We start from the raw sequence: 17,679 nt of genomic DNA on the forward strand, positions 1-17,679 counted from the left end.
ATTTCTGTGCTGAACTCTTCAGTTTTTCCCATAAGTGCAAGCTGTCTAGAGCAGAGCTTGTCAAGAGCACTTAGATATTTCTCACATTATATACTCAGTTATTAGTGTTGTTTGTTTGGTACGTTCATAATGGAAGAAATTCATCCATGGCCAGAGGGACAGCCATGGACTTCACTCCACTTAATTCACGTGTAGGCCTGCATATTAGCCTTAAAATTGACATTTAATGGGACATGACCTTCCTTCTCCCCTCCTCTTCCATCCCCCAGAACTAATTTAGATGTAAATTTTGATAACTAAAATTAGTAGTAAAGTTTCCTTGACAAACTGTATGGAGTTAAATCCGCATAAACTCTCACTGCTAGGTCCAAGCAATTGATTTTGTACTGCATTAAATAGGACGGAGTGCAGCAGTCAGGAAGCACCTTGTGAATTTGCCAGCCATAAAGGTACAGTTTTAAGCCACAGCTCTAGTGGTAAGAGTCAAGCTGAATCCTGTGCAGGTATTGAAGTGAATTCATGTGTCAAGCTGAGCTCTTAAGAACAGGATTTTCTTCTAAAACTGGAAATACCATTAATATGCCACTGAAAATGTCAGGGGTTTAGAGCTATCCTTTCAGATCTCTTAAAAGTAATCTTTTTTATAAATAAAGTGAAATTAGACATAAAAGGTAATCATTTACCGTTGAAGTGTGATATTAAGTACTCAAACTTATGGTAATGAAATTGTTCCCACAGTAGCCATAATCTGTCATCAGATTTCACAGGTGACTTTTCTCTAAGATTTCAGTTTAGTGTAATACTTCCAGTCTTGGTGAAAGGTAATAAAAAACCTAGATATATTAGATGAGTAAGTCATCAGTGTGAGATTTGATGAGTACTTTTTTCTGTGACTGTATATTAATTATAGTTAATTTTACTTAGATTCTAAAGATTAAATCATAAAACACAATATGTTTCATCTTACTTTCACTCTGTCTTTGAGGTAATTTTGAGATAGCAGGTGGAGGAGAAGTTCATTCAGGATTTTAACCTATCTGTGTTCCAGACTAAAGGTCCTGTGTAGCCCCTAAAAATAAGGACTTTTCACTATGTGAAAGAGTGTGGAAAAAATTGCTTTTAAGTAAAGTCAAGGACAAATCACAAATTGCAAAAATTATGAATCAAACTGCAAATAATATTGTTGAATTAGATGTAATTCTTTGTGCAGATACAAATAAAAATAACTTTTGTTCTCATTGCTGTTATGTTCCTGAGCCATCCAATATAGTATCAGTTTAAAACCCTCCTGTTTTCATTTTATATTAAATCAACTAGAAAAATGAAATTTATTTAGTTTCAGTACTTGACATCATAATTTTGTTAACAAATTTGCTTCAATTTTTTGAAGATGTTTTTGAAAGAAAAAATGTTTTCAAAGATGTTTGTTGAAGTTCTCAATAAAGTATTTACAAAAAGTTTTTTGTTTATGCAAGAGTTAGTTTTGTTTATGGCTATATAATTTCAAAGGAATTGATTTAATTAATTGTGTTATTTCATTAATTCAATAGACTGTATCTGAGTTTAAGTACATTTGAAGAAATAGGAAAGTATGAAGATAAAATACCCTGAAGAACTTTGTTTTCACTAAAATTACATCACCAAAAGACTCAAGATTTTGGGTTTGTTGGCGTGATATTTTAATTGGTTTAGGTTTTTACTTAAATCAGCAAACAGGCTTTATTTTATAGTGCTAGCAAGGGAATTGATAAAACTCAAATCAGTTCACTTCTTTTATGCATATGTTATGAAACAACAGTACAAGATAGCATCTTTTCAGCAGATTTCATCTTTCTTGATTGAGATGGTACATACTGAACACATATAAAGTGTTGGTTATGGTTTTTTCCCAAATGCCTGTTTTTATATCAGCTTCAACTCTTATCTACATGTGTTGCATCCAGCTATAGCCATTGTACTCCAGAGCTAAGATTTTCCATTATTCATTTCAACACAGTAGTTACTAAAATAGCTAACTGCAGCAATCTATGCATATGTTCACAACTTCTTTTACATTCTGCAGTAAAAATAAACTGAATTATAAACAAAAAAAATTATCTTTGAAATGCTGTAGGAAAAAAGTAGCTGAGTGAGGAAGTTAATTCATGCATCTCACATGTGCATACAGGAAACCAGGTATTTGACCGAAGAAAGAGGAGAATCATAAAGAATGATTTGGGTTGAGAGGGACCTTTAAAGGCCATCTAGTCCAAGCCCACCCTGCAATGAGCAGTGACATCTTCAACTACATAAAATTGCTCAGAGTCCCATCCAGCCTGACCTTGAATGTTTCCAGGGATGGGGCATGGAGAGGTGGTGCAATTCAAAATTATACAAGGTAGAAAAGGGTTACAAGCATTGCAGGTCACTGGGCCTGATGGTGTTCCTGTAAAAGGCAGTATATATGCAAAAAATCGTAGTCATGTTAGACAGTATCTCCATTGTAAACCCCCCCTACAGTCTCCCTTTCCTAATCCCACCTTTCCCTTTTATCCTATATCCTATTACCCCCAGTGTATTCCCAATCCGTTTTTTCATCCATGGTTTCCTCACAAAACCATGCTTTTGCCAATTGTTTCCCCAAAAATCCCTTTCCAATGCCGAGTGGGGGATGAAAAGGGGGAGGGAAGAAGTTAAACCCTCTCCTGCCTCAGTTTCCCCACAAAGCATGCTCAGAGAGTTCTGTCTCCGTTCTGTCAGCCCTAAGATGTTCCACAGAATCTGTTTAGACATTTAAAGGCTCAGGAGGGTGGCTTGTTTTGTTTTGAAACTGTTCTTGTTATGTTTATCCAGTTGTTTTCATTCTCCTTTTATTAAAGTAAAACAGGTGAGGTGTTGGGGTCCCTCCCCCGCCGTGTAGCCCTGGGAGAGGGGCCCTGAGGGCACAGACACGGGGTTTCCCTGCCCCTGCTCAGCCTCGTTCCCATTGGTTGGTTTGTGTTCCCTGCGCGGGCAAAGGACCCTTGGTCCCGTGACTGGAACAGTTCCTCGGCAGAGCTCCAGCCATGCGGCTGGAGAAATAAACATCTCTCTGAAACAGCTATCAAGAATCTGTCTGTCCATATATATTTCCTTTCCACGGGACTCCTGGTTTGATATATGCGTGTTGCAGGATCCCCACTGCAACAGGGGCATCCACCACCTCTCTGGGCAACCTGTTCCAGTGCCATATCACCCTCATTGCAAAAAACTTTCTTCCCTATATCTAGTCTAAATTTACCCTCTTTTAGTTTAAAATAGTTATTCCTTGTCCTATTGCAACAGGCCCTGCTAAAAAGCCTCTCCTCATCTTTCTTGTAGTTCCTTTTGGACTGGAGGGCTGCAGAACCTTCAGTTCTCTAGGCTGAACTAACTCCCTCAGCCTGACTTCCTAGGAGAGGTGCTCCATCCCTCTGATCATCCTTGAGCCCTCCTCTGGACTTGCTCTAACAGGTCAATGTTCTTCCTGTGCTGGGGACCCCAGAGCTGGGTGCAGCACTGCAGGTGGGGTCTCACCAGAGCAGAGCAGAGGGGCAGAATCCCCTCCCTGGCCTTGCTGCCCACGGTGCTCTGGATGCAGCCCAGGATACGATTGACTTTCTGAGCTACAAGCATGTTAAGATCCAATGAGAGATGCCTCTGCCTGAATTAAGATGCACATGAGTCCATACCAAAGTCAATAATACAGATTTTATTTAACAGTAAATGTGAGGTAGAGAGATAGAAATAAATAGAAAAGAGACGGGGAGGAGAGAGAGAGATCAAGCAGAAGATAGTCACCACCCATGGATCCAGCATCATCCTGTTGGTCCTTCTTCAACCTGGACTTCTTGGTGGTGAGGGTCCCAAGGTGGTTAAAAACTTTTTAGTGTCACAGCAGCAGGAACAGTAACACAAGTAATCATACAGCATCCAGTAGCTATCCCAACCCGTAAAATGTAAATCCAATTGCAATCAGAGCGCACATTGCCAGGTCATGTCCAGCCTCTCATCCACCAGCATCCCCAAGTCCTTCTCAGCAGAGCTGGTTGTGATCTGTTCATCCTCCATCCTGTGTTGGTACTGGAGGTTGCCCAGACCCAGGTGGAGCACCTTGCACTTGACCTTGTTAAACTTCATGGGATTTCCATGGGCCCTCCTCTAGGACTTGTCCAGGTCCCTCAGGATGGTGTCCCATCCCTCAGGCATGTCAGCTGCAGCACTCAGCTTGGTGCCATCTGCAAATTTGCTGAGAGTGCACTCGATTAATCTATGAATCTTCTATTTCATCTTCATCTGTGTCATTGATGAAGATATTAAACAGGTCTGGTCCCAGTAGACCCTAGAGGGACACCACTTGTCACTGATGCCCATCTGAATATTGAACAATTGACCCCCACCTCTTCACCCTCTGGATGGAACCATCCAACCAATGCCTATCCATCAAACAGTCCACCCATCAAATCCATCTCTCTCCAATTTAGAGGGAAGGATGCTGTGAAAAACCATGTCAAAGGCCTAAGAGAACTCCAGATAGGTGACATCCATGGCTCTTACCATGTCCGCTGATATAGTCACTGCACCATAAAAGGCCCCTAGGTTTGTGAGGCAGGATTTGCTCTTGGTGCAGCCAAGTTATGGAGCACTCAGGTTAATTGGATTTGAATATGATTTCTTTTGTTTTAAGGCTGTTGTACTAATATTTAAGAAAATAAGTGTATACAAAAATTCAAATATAGACAAGTAGAATATCATTATTTTTTGCTTTTAATGTTTCCAGTGTAGTATTTTTCTCTGATGCAGGAGGTAGAGCTAAAAGAATCTTCAAATAGTTATTCAGACTGTGCTTTATGAATATCTGCAGCAATTTATGTAAATACATGGTTACAATTTTCAGCCAACAGTTTGTGGTCACTGGATGGTTTGCCGTGGTGTTTGGCATGTTCTTTGCTGACTGGAGCTCTGTTGCTTTGTTATTGTTTGATCAGGAATTCAGAGAGAATTTGTTCTGGTTTCTGTTTTGGTTGTCATGACTGATAAAAGCAATTTTCACTTCAGAGAATTAAGTTTATAAGTTTCTAGATAATTTTCCATGCATATTTTCTACTGATTGAAAGGGATTCTTTTAGTTGTCGGTTCTCTCTTGTTGGGTAAAATCTGTGCCAAGAGCAACACAGATGAGGAATAAGTACAGTGAAAGTAAATGTAATATGCCTTCCTGATTAGAGAAATATCTTTGACATATTCTTTCGAGTCTACTAGACTTGGGAGTCTAGTAGCCACCTGTGCTGGTTTTGGCTGGGATAGAGCTAATTTTCCTCTCAGTGGCTTGAACTGTGTTTTGGATTTGTGCTTTGTTATCAACAGGGTTGATAACACAGAGATGTTTTTGTTATTGCTGAGCAGGGCTTACACAGAGCCAAGGCCTTTTCTGCTTTTCATGCAGCCAGGCTGCTGAGGAACTTGGGTTGCATAGGAGACTAGGAGGAGACACAGCCAAGACAGGTGACCCCAACTGACCAAACAGATATTCCAGACCATGTGACATCATGCTCTGTATATAAAGTGGGTGGAAGAAGGAGGAAGAGGGGGGACATTGGGAGTGATGGTGTTTGTCTTCCCAAGTCACTGTTACATGCAATGGGGTCCTGCTTTCCTGGAGATTCTTGAACACCTGCCTGCCCATAGGGAACAGGGAATTAATTCCTTGTTTTGCTTCACTTGTGTGTGCAGCTTTTGCTTTCCCTATTAAACTGCCTTTATCTCAACCCATGAGTTCTCTGGCTTTTACCTTTCTGATTCTCTCCCGGATCCTGCTTGTGGGGGAGTGAGCAAGTGGCTACGTGGTACTTGATTGCTCGCTGGGGTTAAACCATGACACCACCATACTTAAGGTGATGAGTAAGCCCAGGTAAAGGGCTAGCTCACTTTCTATATTTCTATAAGAGTTGCAGCCACATAAGAGCATTAAAGGAAAAAGAATTTGGAAGTTCAATGTCTACTGGAACTGCCTGGAGGAGAAGTGCTACCTGGGGGCTATTTGGAGAGCTGGGCAGTGGAGAAGGCAACTGGCCATATCTTTGCAGAGGAAAATAATTTGGATAGGACCAAAATGCAGTGACTCACTTCAGCCTCTCTGAGCTGGGCAATCAGCAGGTGGTGGAGGTCCTGGAGCAGGCAGGAGCATGAGAGACCGGTTGTAAGTCAGTGATGTTTTTTAGTGTTACATGTGGACTTGGCAGTGTCAGGTTAGCAATTAGACTTGATGATCTTAAAGGTTTTTTCCAACCTAAATATGATTCTATGTGCACAGTGGAGCAAATATACTTTCTCTGAGTTTTTAAGAACTATTCTGCACTCCTGGAAAATAAGTAGTTTCATGTAGACTGAACTACTTAAATGTCTTTAAGGTATTCTGGAATGGCTGAGGAGGTACAGTGGAGAGTGTGGCAGCACAAAGGGCAATAAGGAGATGTTTTCTGAATTAGAAATTTAGCTAAATTTGTCTGATAATCCCTGATGTTGAAAATTAAACAAATATTTTGTAGATCTTTTTCTATATATTTTAAAATTCTACTGGGTTTCAGCAGGCAGAAAATACAGTAAGGAAAACCTCTCCTGTAGCAGAACTGTTGCATCTGTTAATAACATACTACTGAGAAAGCAGTGCAGAGGCATATAAAGAATTCTTTGTGAGGGAGGATTTGTTAATTTGTAAAAGGAAAGGTGTGGGAGAAACTTGTGTTTCGATTAAAGTCATTGTGAATTTAGGCAATTCAGTGGAGCATACAGAACTCAGTGCTGTGAAGTACTGAACCTCAGGGCTGTAATCCAAAAAAGCATTTAAATATCTGCCTATTGTCATGCTCCTGAATAATGTTATAGCAGGAAATGGATCTTTTTATATTCTTGAAGGTGTATTTCAGTGGGATTTTTTGAAATAGATCCTTAGTACATTGCGGGTTTGAGCCCATGAGAAGCAAGGAGTACCAATAAAGAGCTAAGTACAAAGTAACCAACAAGAAATAACATCTTGATATATGAAGTTGCAGCAAAAAAAATGGGCAGGAAAGAGACTTGAAGGTTACTGAGTATTGCTAACAATAAGCTTTAGTTTCTTAGTCTTAGAGTGAGTTGTTATATTTGAAGAAGCCAAGATTGTAAACTAGATTAGATATTGACGTTAATCATGTTACTGAAAATCAGAGTAACAATACTGAAATCACTGTCTGATTAACTACTCAGTTTTCTAATTGCATGCTGCAAGGCCAGAGTAGTTCCATAATGCCAGCTGACTCTCAATTTAGCATATTCATATAATCATTTGAGGTATGAAATGAAATGCCAGATACAACAATAGAAGGAAGGCATGTAAATTTATTTAAGAAGGTGATCATATTTCTGAAAGAGAAAGAGGAGGGAAATCGCTGCAGCCATGTGTTAAATATTTGGGTTGAATATAATGAAGTAGAAAATTGCTTGTGTTTTTCACTCTGCATAATGTAAGTACAAGCCTGTAGGATTGTTGTCTCTTTGGCTCTTGATTATTCATGGGTTTCTCTAGATGGACTATAGAAATAGGACACAGCATCCTGGGATGCTGGCTAAAACAAAAGAAAAGCATTGTTGAATGCTGCTTTTGTTAGACTAATCTTTATTTTCCGCTGTGTATTGCTTTGGTTTCCCCCCTCCCCCATCTCATAAAATATTGCAATCTTCTTAGGTTCCTTTGAGTCAAAGAACTGCACTGTCAAAAAGACCATTGGAGTGTTCATATTCCTTCTGCCTTCTTTGTAATTGTAATTGCATTTCTAATTTGTAATTCTGAACAACACAATGCTAAGTGAATCAAAAATCTTACAACTCTGTCCCAATGACTCAAGGTAGAGCTGTCATACCCTGAGTTTTGTTACTGGCAAAGGCTGTTAACTGATGCTGGTGGTGTCTGGATAAACTGTAAAGAAAATCTAGTTTTCATAAGATATTTAGATACCTAACCTGTTTGAACACTTTCAGGATTTGTAGCAAACACACAACTGCCACTGAATCCCCACTTTACATTTTCATTGAGATCCTTAAATATCGTTGAAATTTTTCCCTTTGGTCCAATCCAACATCCCTTGAGCTCCGTAGATATTTCTGTCATCTTTAGATAGTGTCCTAAATTAAGATTGTGGTGTTTGTATGATGTCAGCATAGTATCATTTCACTTCACAGCTGGAGTTTTGAAATAAGACTTCAAAACTGAAAATGTTTGTACAGATTTAGTGGCTACCACTTAATTTTCACATTCATATTCTGCTTAAGACTTCAAAGCAAAAATGATATATGGAGGGAATAAGAGCCTAGATCTGATTTTCAGGCGTGTGAATTGCTGAGCAGTGCCTGCCAAGAGGCTGGTGGGCCTCTCCCCCTGCAATGGCAGAATGCCTCTTTACCCATAACTTCATAACCTCCTTTTCCCTGCCAGCCTGTGTGGTAGGAGGTGTACAGCTGAATTCTGAGCCTGCATCAAGGCAAGTCTAGGGTAACAACTGACAGTAAGAAGGGTGGTGAAATCACTACAGGATAAAAAAACCCAAAACTGTAAAGACTCTGTAGTGAGAAATCTCTCTGTTATCCTAGGTTTAATACTCCTTTTTCTGTCCAGGGCTTCTGCAGAATTGACATCTGCAGATGCCAATATCAGTAGACTGTTCAGGGAAGGTGAATTAAGAGCTTCCAAAAAAATTAAAATCTAAGCCCTGAAATATTTTTATTCAAGTGGAGAGCTTTCAAATTGTACAGTAGTATTTCCTTTATACAACAAAATCTTATTTATCATAATAAACTTCTTGCAGTGTAATAGCAAGCTAGCTCATTTAAACTTGCGTGCAAGGATTTGCAGTGCAGCTAATCTGTGAGCATTATGCATGTTTCCTTACCTGGATTCTCAGGCAGGCAGTGAAGTTACTCTTGCTGTAAACATATTTAGGAGTGGGAATTCTGAGGACCAGACCTTCAATTTGTGTACCAGTTGTGTATAGCTTTTTTGCCTACAAGGAAATGACACCAACTTTTGTCAGCTGAGACTATGAATCGCATTTTTCTAATGGTGTCTGATCAGTTTTCTGTGTAAAGCAGTGCTTGCTTAATACTTTTTCTCTCCTGCCTTATATTAGGGCCCCCCCAGCGAACCGTTTCCCCCAAACAAGACCATGAAGAAAGGAAGCACGACAAAGTCTTGGACAAGGGCAGTGAAAGTGGGACTTCCTGTAACGAGTTGTCCACCTCAAGCTGTGACAGCCACTCGGAAGCGAGCACCCCTCAAGAAAATGCCACCAGCACTCAGCCATCCACAGCCCACCAGCCAAATACTCTGACTTTGGATCGTCCGTCTAAGAAGGCCCCAGTGCAGTGGATGCCACCACCAGACAAACGCAGGAACAGTGAACTCTTTCAAACTCTCATTAGCAAGTCCAGAGAAACAAATCTTTCCAAAAAGAAGGTGTGTGAGAAGCTGAGTGTTGAGGAAGAAATGAGAAAATGTATTCAAGATTTTAAAAAAATCCACATTCCAGATTACTTTCCAGAGCGCAAACGTCCCTGGCAGTCTGAACTGTTACAGAAATATGGGTTATAGTAATCAACTCTTTCCTGACATATCTCTGGAGCATTTGATGTTTATTACATTGCCGCTAACTTACTGATGTCCTCCTCCTGGCCGACTCTGCCACCAGAGCTATTCCTGCTGCTTATTTCTTTCTGTGAACAGTGGATGTTGGATAGTACATGTTTTTCTTTAAAAAATATATATAAAAAGATAGAAACTTAAAAAATGCAAAAAGTGTCTCATCTAAACCACTTCATAATAGCCAAGAAAGTAAGTGCATGGTCAAGAAAGATGGTTTTCAAACCTTAGTCAGTTGAGCTTCATTATTGTTTTGGAACTTAACAGATAAAAATCTCAATCGTCAGTTAACACCTCATTTTATGTCACCATTAAAAATGACTCAGACTTGCTAAGGACAAAGAGAAACAGGGTTTAAAATTCAGTTGAACTGGTTTTGGAACTAATTCCCAATGTTCTCTCAATGTTAATGCAATAAAGCAAATACCTATTTTGCATGAGCACAATGTTACAAATAAATCACACAAGAACAAGAGGTTGTCTGTTGCTTGGAGAATTACTTGTTTGATACCGAGCCTATAAACGTAAAATGTCTAAGGGATTGAATTTACTTTGTTCTGGATCTGTGATTTTTTTGTGTGTACAGTGTTCTGTATGTAAGGATGGTGTAAATATGCCTTATATAGTTTTATTATTGCACCAACAACATTCATCTATTAGTGCTTGTCAGGATTATTTCTGTGAAATGCAAATTTATGGCAGATTGTGAAAACTGGTTTGATGGTCTGAAAGTTTTTGTTATGTTAGTAGCTAAAAATGGAGAAAAATAAAAGAGACTTTAATGTATTTATTAAAAGAACCATCTGGTAGATTTTCTTGGCTGTTGTTATCTCCTCTCCTTTTTAAATAGAATCAAGCAAGTTTTTACTTTTTGTTCAATATTTTCATAACTACTCTGCTGGAAAACAAAACAAAACAAAACAAAACAAAAAACATATTTGAAGAGTGGGAAGAAATATTCAGGGTAGTGCCATTTAATTGGAACTGCCATACAGACTCTAAGAGACTTACACTAAGAAGCAGCAGGGGATGAACTAAAAAATTGAGTGGTTTTACAAACAGAGCGGAAAGCAGTTCCAATTTGACAAGTTCACAAAAAGCAGCTTAGAAATAGAAGATTTAAAATACCACAGCAGAGTGTGCTACATTTACAAATGAAAAGTTTCTGTGAATAGTCAGCTCTGTATGGCAAACCTGTTATCTCAGCCCAGATACGGGAAAATAAATTCCTTTCTCATAACAGGAACACCAAGGAGACAACTGTGGTTCAGACAGCTATAGCTGAAATGGGTAAGGCCTGCTGGCATTCACAAAAGAGCTGCTGAGTTCTTACAGACTTGAAATTATTGCTGTGAGCACACAAATGCACACGTACACATTTAGAAGGGTTAATCTCCATACATGTTCTGTAGCACTAACTGCACAGTTGTGTCAGACGAGATGTTTTACATTTTATGGTAGTTTTAACTGGTTTAGCTAAAGAGGACTTCTTGTATTATAATTTCCAGGGTGATTCCTGATACCTGTATTACTTTTTAGTCCTCTACAAAGCCACTTTAAAAAACTTGTAATAGTAGCTCAGCAACTTCATTCACCAATTTTTTTCTTAACCTATCTAGAACTGGTTGTTCTCTTATTCAGTTAATCACCTGGCTTCAACATCTTTTTACAACATTTTAATAACCTGAAAGAGTGTTCCCTGGATAAGTCTAGTCTGAAGTGATGCAGACCAGTATGAAATCACTTGGCTTCTCAGGTTTGCCTTTATGTTCCTTGCTTGCTTTTTCCTGGTCCAAAAGATCTGTTCTTTCTTTTGAAAGTTTAATGCTTCTTAGACGAGTTTAGTATTTACTTTCTATCTTTTCTAATCTTTGGCTTCCTAGTCTTTACCTGATGAAATTCCAGCTGTTTAACCATTAATCCTCTGGTGGGTACAATTCTAGTTTTACTTAGTCCAAAGTTAGACTAATACTGAGAGCTTTGTTTCCATCTGGGATTATACATTTTAGATGCAGATAGCATCTTGAGCATTCCCAGTAAACCTTTCTGTTGAGCTTGGAGGTTTGTTTTGCCTTCCTAGTTATTCTCAGTACTCCAGGAAGTAACTGCCTGAGGTATGCTTAGGTGATTTTTTGACCTGTCTATTGGTTTTAATTTGTCAGTATATAAATATTTTTATGAGCTTTTTTTATCTTTTATTATACTGCCTAAAATTCCTCAAAACATATTGATTTATTCTTGAGGAGACCAGAGTATTGTGATAATATGTACATGTGTAACATAAGATTTTTGATAACCTTAACCACTTTCCATGTGTTCATGAGGCATGTGAGTGATGTGGCAGATGAATGACATTACTGTTACTTGGTAACCACAGTGGCATCTTAAGACAAAGTGTTTTGGTTTTGGAATTACACTCTCCTTCTTTCAGAGTGAAAAATTCCAGTGTGTTGTAGTCAGAGAGAGAGGGGACCAGCCACAGGTCACGTGAATCCCTCAGTCATATTCTAATTCCGTCACACTTTGCTTCCAGTTCACCCAGTTAGAGCTCCAACCCTATCTGTACAGTTATTATCTTACAGTTTTCAGACAACTAGGGAGAACACAAGCTGAGACATTCAGTGGAACGGGGAAGCTTGTGGGTGTTTAGGTGGCTACGGTTGGTTGGAAGCTCCCAGGTGTTACAAGAGAATTGTATATCAGAAGTCCTTATCTTACTCGTAACTAGTCTGAATCTGCCCTCTTATTTTAAAACCATTAACACTTTCGCTTTCACAACAGGTCCTACTAAATGTTTGTTTGCGTCTTTCTTATAATCTTATATTTTCTTATCATATCTGTGTCTCTCCAGTTCAGAGGGGAGGATGTTGTGGGGACTGTGTCAAAGGCCTTACATAAGTACAGATAGATCTGTAGCTTGTCCCTTGTCCACTGATGCAGTCACTCCATCATAGAAGGACACTGGATTGTTCAGGCAGGACTTTCCCTTGGTGAAGCTGTGCTGCCTGTCTGCCATAGCACAGCTTCTAAGAGGATCTGTTCCATGACCTTCCCAGACACAGAGGTGAGGATGACAGGCTGGTAGTTCCCAGGGTCCTCCTTTCCCTCCTTTTCAAAGATGGGTGCAAATTCCATTTAATGTAATTAAAGACTAGGTAGGTTTTAGTCATCATTATTATAATAAAACATAAGTGATAATTTCTTTGATAAAATTTATTTTAAAAATTAAATAAGGAAAAAATACAAAGATAATTTAACATGTAAATTAAGTCTATTTCTGGAAGGAAAGCAATTCTTAAAATATGGAATTCTTGCTTTTGCAGATTTTCTTTCTAAATCAACACAATTCCTTACATTACAGTCTTATTGGGAATTCAACATGAAATACATATCCCATTATGTTTTTCCAATGAGTTTAATTCTTAATATTAACATGTTCAGAAATATAGAATGGCATAGTCTAGATTAAAGATTTGAAACTGATAAGAATAAAATCTTCCTTTTTAAGTAATCTCCCAGTTAAGCTAATATTTCATGAGATAATTAATTAGAATCCGTTGCCAAAGTAATGTTATTATTGCCCATGTTTATTCACTAGAGAAGTGAATTTTAAGCCCTCATCATAAATGTTACATGCACTAGTTTTTATGGTTCTAACTGAATGCTGGGGAACGGAGTTTTGCCATACAGTGATGTTTACACTTTAAAATGTGTTAACAAAGATCAGAATGACATGTTGGAGAAGTCTATTACTGAAGGATTATTCCATTAACAAGAATTTTTAAGTCTTAGAATAATTGAAATGAATTTTATTAAAATAGAATTTTAGAATTAAATTAATTAAAATAAAAATTATTGAAATAGAATTTTAGAATTCACTTGGATTTCCTTTGAATGAATAAAAAAATGATAAATTGCATAAAATGAATAATTTTATGGCCTCCTGTAAAAAAAATAGTGCTTATGCAAAATCGTTTGACTTGCTAATGCTGTCTTTGTTCAAGTAATGGTATTTAAAAATACACTTCCTGCTGGAGGCGGAAAACCCAAATTAGTAACAAGAGGGCAATGCTGGGTTTCTTTTACAAGTGACTCATGTCCTGAACCAGGCTCTTTGTAATGCCCAGAAATTATCAAGAAATCTTTAGGTTTTTTGCAGGATTGCACCACTTGTGTGGCTCATCATAAAAATAGCATTCACACATTACTTCAGCTTATATATTACAGGCCAGCAAGTAGTTTCTTCTTTTCCAGGATCTGTTATCTAGAAGAGGTTTTTGGCCTGCTTCATATTTTCCGCTCTGCCCCTCTCTTTTTCATTATTATTATGGACATCCATACAGTAATTTTTATTTAAGAGCTTATCCTTTCCTTTTCTGAGGACATATATTTAAATTCAGAAGAGACTAAACTACACTGGAAAGCAATGAGGGAAGCTGGACACACTGGCAGTGTTACTGGTTTGAATAACTTCAGCACTGCTGGCACGAAGATGCCATAAAGCACAAGCTGGAAGGCAAAGTCACATTGCCCTACAGCTTGTGCTCTGTTTCAGACTGTCAGGTGTTACATCCCTTTAGCAAAGTCTAGTCCTCCAGTGAAACAAGCCACAAAGACATTATTTGCTGATAAATGAACCACTGATGCTGTCAGCACCCTGTTGGCCACCTACAGCTGCTGTGTGTTGGAACTGCAGCTAAATCAGACACCCCCGTTCAGAGATGATGGTGCTGGGCTGCACGAGGCTGGTTCAGGTAAGAGCTGTGAGAGCTCCTCCTCACACCCTACACCCTTTCGTGGGGATACACAACTTGTTGCAGGCTGCTGCAGTGGGTACTTGCCTTCATACCAGAACACCTCGCATCACTATCTGAGCTGGGGTTCTTGTTTTATTCTGCTGGATCATTACTGTTTGCACAGAAAACAGCCCTTCAGTGGGACCAAATCCCAGCACTCTTATGTGTAGAACCATAGCAGAAGATGGCAATCTCTTCCTTCTTTGAAATGGGGCTTGTGACAGTATGAAATGGGGTGCTGAGGAAACAGAGTAAAAATGGTGCCCAGAAGAGAAACTCAGCAGCGACTGTGTTCCCATCTGTTTGGAGCCTGGCACCCTGGCAATCCTCAGCTGCAGGTATTAAATTGTGTAAGGCACATTGGGGTAAAGCACAAATGGACTCAATACAGTTAGTGATGAATATAACAGAAGTATTTGAGAATTTTCTCCTCCCCTAAGGACTCTTCCTCTTCTTACTGGGCCATCTCTTCTCCTCAGATAATAAGGAAAAGGAATTGTGAAAAACAATAACAGACCAGATGGATATAGTGGGAATATCCATGTCTCTATGTTGTATTGCCTTTTAAAATTTCTCTGTTTTTTCACGATGTTAATGTTGTTTTATGTTCCTTCATATACTTTATATTTCCTTTATAAAAAGGAAATGTAGAAATAGCTTGATGGAATTAGTTCTAAGACCCTAGTTCATATAATCCTTCATAGACATATTAGATGAAGTTCTATCACTGAGCATGTTAAGTATTTCAATTACAGTGCAGGGTAATTTTTAGCAAGCAGTCACCCCAGAACAGATGAGTACCAGGAACAAGAAGTTAATTAAATTTATGTAAAAGGAATGGAAATCATAAATAGGCAATAAATAATCTTTACAGATTCCAAAGCAACATTTAATTCTGAAATACTATCACTTTGCCTGTTATCTGCTTAACATGCATGCAATTCATTAATTTAATACCAATCAATTGATAATGTGCTCCAAACTTAGATTCCTCTGGATACATTGCTGAAAAATTATTTTCTTCATAAATATATACTGTACATAGTAAATGTAAAGTTTTGACTGCAGGCAACACCTAATAGAATATTTTTCATCCCTACTGGATTGCTAGTTTGGCCTAGGAGGAATAGTGAAAACTATCAATCAATAACCCTTAAAAACTTTTTTCCTTGTTTCTCTTCCTGTTTAGGTGAATTGTGTGTTTCATATGGTGTCATTTTTCGGTTGAAGGTAGCCTTTGATTCAATGCAGCACAAAATAGTCACTGGCACTGTGGCCCTGAATTGTTCTGATTTATACCTACCCCTGATTTAAATTACATTAGTAAGCTTCTGACATGAGCAGTTTAGGTGGCTGCTGAGTGATTGAACACCTGCCATACAGTCAAGAATGAGCTTAAACAAGACAGGGATAAAAGTAGTCCTCCATGCCACTGTGGATTTGGAGGCATCCCAAAGGATTGAAAGCCCCAGCTCCTCCAGGACATCATGTGATGCTTCCATCTCTGGACAGGGAGGGATGAGGAGCCCTTGTGTATCCTTTGCCAAGGGCAAGCTTGCTTTCACCATCTTGCAGAACTAAGACCAGTCTTCGGGAAAAAAGTTGCTCTTTCACAGGTTTTATGATGCCAGTCCTGAATGTCCTCATGGAAAAATTAAAAAGCACCTTCTTGGTCTCTGATAAAAAAGTAGGCTTGACTTCTATTTTCGTTACTACACTCACTAAATTTATGTGAACAATTACCTGAAGCTTCCCTGGCAATTTAAGGACTGTTGTTTCAAATACATCTCATGACTCTTCTTGAACTTCTTCCAGCTGTTCAATGGTGTTTTGGGAAAGAAAATGCACATATTCTAGTTTTGGTCAGTAACAGAACGACAGAGATATGAAAAAAAGATTTCCTTCCTGCACTGTGATGGGATATTTCCATTTGCAGAATTAATTATTAATTGTTTTTATATCGCAAATTATGTCAATTTTTTCTTTCTTTTTTTTTTCCCCCCCCCCAATACTTTTTCCTGTGAATATATAGCCCAGATTTTCAATTATTTCTAACCAGGCCGCTTTCTTCAAATGTTCGTAAAATATTTTACTTTTCTCTATATTTCTAATTACTTTTGAATCTATCTTTGTTTTGTTGGTTTTTTTTTTAAATTGAATTTCTTGAACATTCCACTTACTTTAACTTTGAGAAGATGCCAAACAAAATATGCAAAAGAGACCTTCACAAGCACACAGAGGTCCCAAATTCCCTGTGGCATTTACTGAGACTTGGGCATGTAACTCTTTTTTTCTTTACTGTTTCTGGAAAATTCATGTTATCTCTGCAGTGATCCCTATGCCCTTCCCCTCATCTCAGTAAGACCTATCATCACGTTTAACAACAGATTCCTACTTCCACTCCAAATCAATTTGAATTAATTTTACAAGTAAGGTTTCTTGACATTGAAATCAGGAATTATTATACTGTCCCATTCCTTTCATCCACTAATTCTGTAGTGCGTTTGAAAGGAATAAGCAATCAAGTTTGTCTGACAAGAGCTATTTTTTAGTACTCGTCGTGAGTCTGTCTTATTCCCACACAGTGGTAAACAGCAATTGTCTGAGCCAATCTGTGATAGGCATCTCAGCAGGAGGCAAGTAATGACGCTGCTCTGTTGGATACAGAAATGAGAAGAACTATTACACATACAAGCTTTCAATAAATTAGCTCTGCATCAGTGTTTCTGAAAAGCTGCAGAAGTTTTCCAAAGTCTTCTGTGTCCTGCTGTAAGTCTTCACACACAGTGAAACTGTCATGGGGGAAAGAGAGGGAAAATGAGAAGGAACAGGACAAAAAAAGTTCTCCATGGCTTTGATGAAAGTGATTTGAGTGGTTTCCTCCCATCTTCAAGTACCTGGGGAGCAATGCAATCTTTATGTGCTTTAAATGCATCATCCCCACATGACTACCTTGATGATCTGCCGATGGACATCCTGTGGACTGAGGCTCCCAGATCACTGAATAGTTCCCAGCTGGTGCTCAGGAGCTGGCATCCTGCTTGCATTCATAGCAGCCATCAAGGGCCTCATCTCCTGAATGCCCCACCGTGTCAATGCCAATCTTAGGAAGCATGGATGTAAGTTCCTAGATTATGCCTTAACAATGGTGCAAGTGCAATATATTATTCCCACAAATATGTTTTTTGGGTATGTGCTACATCCCATCATGGTCTT

General features: G+C 38.6%; 1 protein-coding gene across 2 annotated transcripts in view; it reads left to right on the top strand.

Annotated features, from left to right (window-relative positions):
* KCTD8 (potassium channel tetramerization domain containing 8) overlaps window positions 1–17,679 on the top strand; it is a 156,287-nt gene that overhangs the window by 83,617 nt on the left and 54,991 nt on the right. Inside the window, exon 2 of one of the 2 annotated variants that reach the window (XM_042053561.1) lies at window positions 9,159–10,478. The exons of the other annotated variant lie outside the window; for it this stretch is intronic. Within the exon in view, the coding sequence (XP_041909495.1) occupies window positions 9,159–9,619 (461 nt within the window). The 3' untranslated portion in view covers window positions 9,620–10,478. Of the gene's footprint in view, window positions 1–9,158; window positions 10,479–17,679 lie in introns of those variants that run through there. 2 annotated transcript variants of the gene reach the window in all.

Source organism: Corvus kubaryi, unplaced genomic scaffold (assembly GCF_017639235.1).
Source record: "Corvus kubaryi isolate FWS band 111438036 unplaced genomic scaffold, C.kubaryi_AGA036_p1.0 split1-131, whole genome shotgun sequence".
NCBI classification, from domain to species: Eukaryota; Metazoa; Chordata; class Aves; order Passeriformes; family Corvidae; genus Corvus; species Corvus kubaryi.